This window comes from Antrostomus carolinensis, unplaced genomic scaffold, assembly GCF_000700745.2.
Source record: "Antrostomus carolinensis isolate BGI_N321 unplaced genomic scaffold, ASM70074v2 scaffold14454, whole genome shotgun sequence".
NCBI classification, from domain to species: Eukaryota; Metazoa; Chordata; class Aves; order Caprimulgiformes; family Caprimulgidae; genus Antrostomus; species Antrostomus carolinensis.
The window spans coordinates 1-4,980 of record NW_010312914.1 but is presented as its reverse complement, the minus strand read 5'-3'; the positions used below and the strand labels follow the sequence as shown (position 1 = coordinate 4,980).

General features: G+C 42.9%; 1 protein-coding gene across 1 annotated transcript in view; it reads left to right on the top strand.

Annotated features, from left to right (window-relative positions):
* Window positions 1-3,481, top strand: part of LOC104524336 (neuronal membrane glycoprotein M6-b-like) — a 24,290-nt gene extending 20,809 nt beyond the window's left edge. Inside the window, exons 4-5 of the mRNA XM_010167173.1 lie at window positions 2,288-2,444; window positions 2,969-3,481. Coding sequence (XP_010165475.1) covers window positions 2,288-2,444; window positions 2,969-2,992 — 181 coding nt within the window. The 3' untranslated portion in view covers window positions 2,993-3,481. The remainder of the gene's footprint in view (window positions 1-2,287; window positions 2,445-2,968) is intronic.
* Window positions 3,482-4,980: the final 1,499 nt, after the last annotated feature.

Below are 4,980 nucleotides of genomic sequence, written 5' to 3'. Positions count from 1 at the left end.
CGGGCACGGCGTGGGGCCAGCCCCAAGAGATGTCTCCATCCTCCCAGGCAGGGGGGTGGGGTGAGGGAAGGCAGCCGAAACCGGCTGAGAGCCGCCCGAGGGCTCTGGGCAGGGGTCCCCGTGTGCCTCTGGGAGAGGGGCTTGCGTGGCCCGTGCTTATGGGCCGGTTTGCTTGCCCTGAGCCTGAGACTTCCACAGCTGGCCCCTTCCCGTCCCCCAGGAGCACAGGCATCGGTCCCACAGCACTGGACCAACGGAGCCTTTCCCCCTTGCAGGACCCCCTGTGCCCTGTTTTGGAGCCTCTCCCCCTTGCAGGACCCCCTGTGCCCAGACTTGCCACATGACCCCACTGGGGTCCCGTCCCCGCTCCCAGCCCCACGGTGCGGCTGGGCACCATGTCCGAGGCTGCAGTGCATGAGCCACAGGGACCCTGCAGTCAGCCACCAAATATAGCAAGAAGCTAAGCAGCCGTTCTTCAGTGACCGCCTAACAGAGCATCCTTGTGCTTGTAGCAGTCTACGTTTGGGCAAAATAGAAGGAGTTGCAAAAGTAGCTGTAACAGGCAGAAAGTTTTAAATTTAGGGGATTTTTGACAATGTTTCTTGTCGGGTAATTCCCACCAAAGCAGCTGAGCTCATAGGCTCTTTGGAGGTCTGACAAGGCAAGGGGGAAGAGGTCCTAGAAAGGGGCAAATAATTTAAGGACAAAGAAGCATAAAATGAATTAAGAATATACTAGTAGGCACCTTTGTGCAATGGATTTTTAACCAGGTCTCATATTGCTAATTTCTGGTAACGCGCATCAAGTTCTTCCTGCAGTATTAATGATGGTAAAATGAATTCTTCCATTCTGTCTCAAACATTGACTAATTTTTTTTTTCACGCTTTACAGCACAGGTGCAACAGATTTATCCTGTTATTTTTAATCAGTTTGGAAAATAAACATAACACTTCCCACATGTAATTTTAAATGAGCAATATTCTATTTTGATACAAGGAGTGTGCTGTCTATCTGGATAACATTTAACTATGTAAATGGTACTAATCAGTTTTCTTTAAATTAAGCTAAGCCATGTAGATGCTCCTTGGAGATGTACTTGTATGCTAGCATCTACTTAGTGGGGAATGGTAAGAATTGAAAAACACATTTGAGGAAAAATAGATTTATCCTTAGAATGGATGTATAAAATGAATCTCTCTGTTCTGTGAATAGCTTCATCCAGAATATCAATCCCAACAATCAAATTACTTTGAAGAAGGCATAAGGTGTGGAGGAGAAGTGCTAATAACAAAGTATGACTTTTGGAGACCAGAAGAAATGTTGTATGAAAGATATGGCATTCTGGTCCTCCAAAACAATCAGGTTCAGATACTGAATCTGATTGATAATATTTAGAAATTATTCTTTCCATTTACCTATTCTAGCCAGAGTAAAAATACCAAAAGAGTGTCAGTGCAGATGGTAGATTTTTAAGGAATTGAGAACCTTCTCAAATCATATCCAAGGGAAGTTCCTGTGCCATGTGGCCTGCAATCTTCTTCCTCTGGATGGTTCCACAGTACCTGAAATGGAAGCATTTCCTAAATATTTTTTTCAGTTTTTAAGAATTTAATTACGTTTTGGGGAGCTCGACACTGCTGTGACTTAAGGCACTGAAACTACTTTCTCTCTTGGAAGTACCCTCCTAGGCTGTAGAGCCAACCATTCCTCCTCAGGAGAATTCACTGCACATTGCTGAGTTTTGTATCAGAGAAGTACCACTGAATTTGTAAATTTTTGCAAACATGCATCAACTGGATTTTAGAGGTGGAAACAGTGATTTTCAGGGACTACTTCCTTTTCCCTAAGCCAGAGGAATTGCCACAGAGCCTGGTAGTTCAGCTCCAGCCTTTACCATTTCAAAGCCCTGTGTTGTCCCTGTCAGACATTCCCTGAGTTAGGTCTCAGGATCGATAACTAACAGGGGGAAAAAAAAAATCTCCATAGTGGACGCAACAAAATTGTGGCTTCAAGCTGGTGACTAATGCCAGCCAGTGTAAGAACTGCAGCACAAACAGGGGATGCTCAAGCAGATGCAAGACTAATGCACATCAGTATTGCTTACCTGTAGAAGCAGGTTAGTCATACCAGCGCTCTCCTGCAGCCTGCTTGCTAAGAATGCGTTAAGGAGCCTTGAACTGTATTTCTAGAAGAGGAGTTACCTCACACCTGTTATGATTTGGAAGGACTGACTTTGTTTTTATAGGCCTGAAATCTAATTGTATCTTTTTTTTCTTTTCCATTTTAGAATTCAGCTAATGCAGTATGTAATTTATGGCATTGCATCATTTTTCTTCTTATATGGAATAATCCTTTTGGCAGAAGGTTTTTATACAACAAGTGCAGTGAAGGAGCTGCATGGAGAGTTCAAAACGACAGCCTGTGGCCGCTGCATCAGTGGAATGGTGAGTAGTGTTAGAAATGGGAACAGTCATCTTCGCTCGCTAAAACTTTTTATCTCACTTTGACTGCTGTGTTTTTGGACCACAGTATATTGCTGCCTTCTTTGTTTAACTCCTTATGGGTGCTCAGAGTCAATCCCTGTTGCTAGTCCTTCTTTGAACTTGGAGGATGCTTGGTCAAATCCAAATTCTGCAGATGGACTGTTGGGGTGCTGCCATGGCCTCTCCTGTCATAAAGCTGAACCCACTGGTCTAAACTAAGTTGATGGAGACTGCTAATTTTAAAACACTCAATATGAGACAAAATGAAATTTGTGATTTTAAACAAGGAGCACACTAGTGATGGTTAAAGGCAGACAGTAAAATGGCTGTGGTTTGCAGAGCTATTTAAATAACAAACTGTAATGCCTCTGACTTCCACAGTCAGTTCTGCTTGCGGATGTCTGGATCCTTCAGACAAACAGGAATGAATGAAGCTTCGCAACATCTTTGCACTTGAATCAAGTACTGTTGTCTTGCTTTTGCAGATGGTAGAAGTTATGCAGATATAGTGAGTCTTTTTCGCAGAGCTGAAACACTTAAAGCCTTAAAATTACAAGCCATCTTCCCTTCAGTATACTTCTGTATCAGAACAAAATTTTAAGCAAAGTTTAACTAAAAATAAAACTTCAGATTCTCACCCACGTTGCCCCCTAGGGCGCACTCTGCAAGAACAGAAGCACAACTGTTTCTGAGACAGCATTTCAAAGCTATTTCTGAAAATCTGAATTCAAAGCTCGTAGTTATGGAGGAAGCTAAGCAGTATGACAGATCGCCCACGAGAAAGTGTGGGTGAGAAGAGAAGAGGCTTTTGATGCGATTGTTGCATTTTAATATACAATCCATATCCCGTACTTTAAAAAAAATAGGTATTTTCAGCTGGTTAAATACGAAGGAGATGCATGTTTATGTTCAAGAGGTTTAACAATTTTCCACTGTGCTGTTGGATACTTATTGAATTTTTCAAGAACTAATAAAAATAAGACATCCAATCATTTTCCAGTTAAGCAGCTATTTGCTCACTCTTTTTCTGGCAAGTATGGTCTTAACTGAGAAGCAAAATTAGATCTAAAGCAGTGTTTTGCAGAGATCCAAAATACAGTAGAAACATACACATACCTGCATCTCATTAGTGCAGACAATTGCTTGTGCAGTTGAGTAGTTGCAGATGTATGATTGCCAGCTGCTTATACAAGTACCAGCGTGACACATGGAAACGTGACGGAAAAAGGTGTTTTGATGTTTGCCTGTATTTATCCACACAATGAAGGAGAGAATTTAGCAGCTGAGTAATGGCTCAGAGCTGTGGTAAGACACATCAGTTGTTAGTGGTAAGAGTCATGGCATAAAGATGTCTGTATGCTGCTGCGTAGTGGTAGAGCTGCTTAACACACCAGGGTTAGAACAAGGTTTGCAAGGAGATGAAGTATCTTAACAGTCTGGTGGCTGCAGCTGGGTACAGACAAGCAGCTTTTGGACACACAGTGATTTTTTTTTTTTGCCTCTTTGGTCAAGAGCTCCTCTACTTCTTCCTCTGTTACATTACTGAGTGAGGTCCTGCAAGGCAGTCCCTTCCATCTTGCAGAAGGTTATTACATATGACAGATTTCCAGCTTTCCTAATTATTTGTGTTGGCTGTGGTAGTGCAGAATAGTCACTTCCCACAGTTACCGCATTAAATGTGAGAGAGGTTTATTTTTTCCTGGCTGTTTAGGAGTTAAAGCCTTTGTGTACTTCCTCTCCTGCACACTTCCCCATACAGGTATACAAATCCACATTTTACATATAGTGTAGCTATAGAATTCCTTTAAACTGGTCCACTTGGTCCTTACCAAAATGCAAAGAAATAATTCTCCGTTCTCGCATAAAACATACAGGTCTGGTGTATGGCACTATCTAATATGGAACAGGGTATTTCAGCTCAGTTGTGTATAAATTAAAGGCTTGCCAGGTGTTTTATGGGCCTTAGTTTTTAGAAGCACTTCCACCTCCCCGCACACACCACCTTCCTTGACTGTAAAACCTAACCAGTTGCTTTACCTTTGCTATAAGGTTTGCAGTGCTGTTCAGCGTGTCTGGACAAAAACCTATGAGGATGGGAACTTCCAGCACTGCAGCATTAGTTCTGGGTCAGGCTGAGTCAAACTGTCCCCTCAGAGCCTTTCCCATCCTTGCTGTTCTCTGGCATTCCAGGTTCCAGTGAGATAGCAGAGCATCAGCGCTTTACTGGAAGAAAAAGCCTTTCCAATCCACCTACAGTTAAATAACAGTGAAAAGGGAACACAGAAGATGTAACCCTGTTTTCCAAGCAGGATTCAAATCCTAGTGCCACCGGGAGGAGGGAGCTAGGAACTGATGGCAGAGTTCCCGTTTCACTGTAAAACTTGGAAGAAGAGGGAAACGGGAAGAGGTCCAGTGGGAGGGGGAAGCTGGAGATTGGTTACCAAAGCACCGAGTGCCATACTTTAGAATCTTACCAAAGAAAATGCACGTAATATAT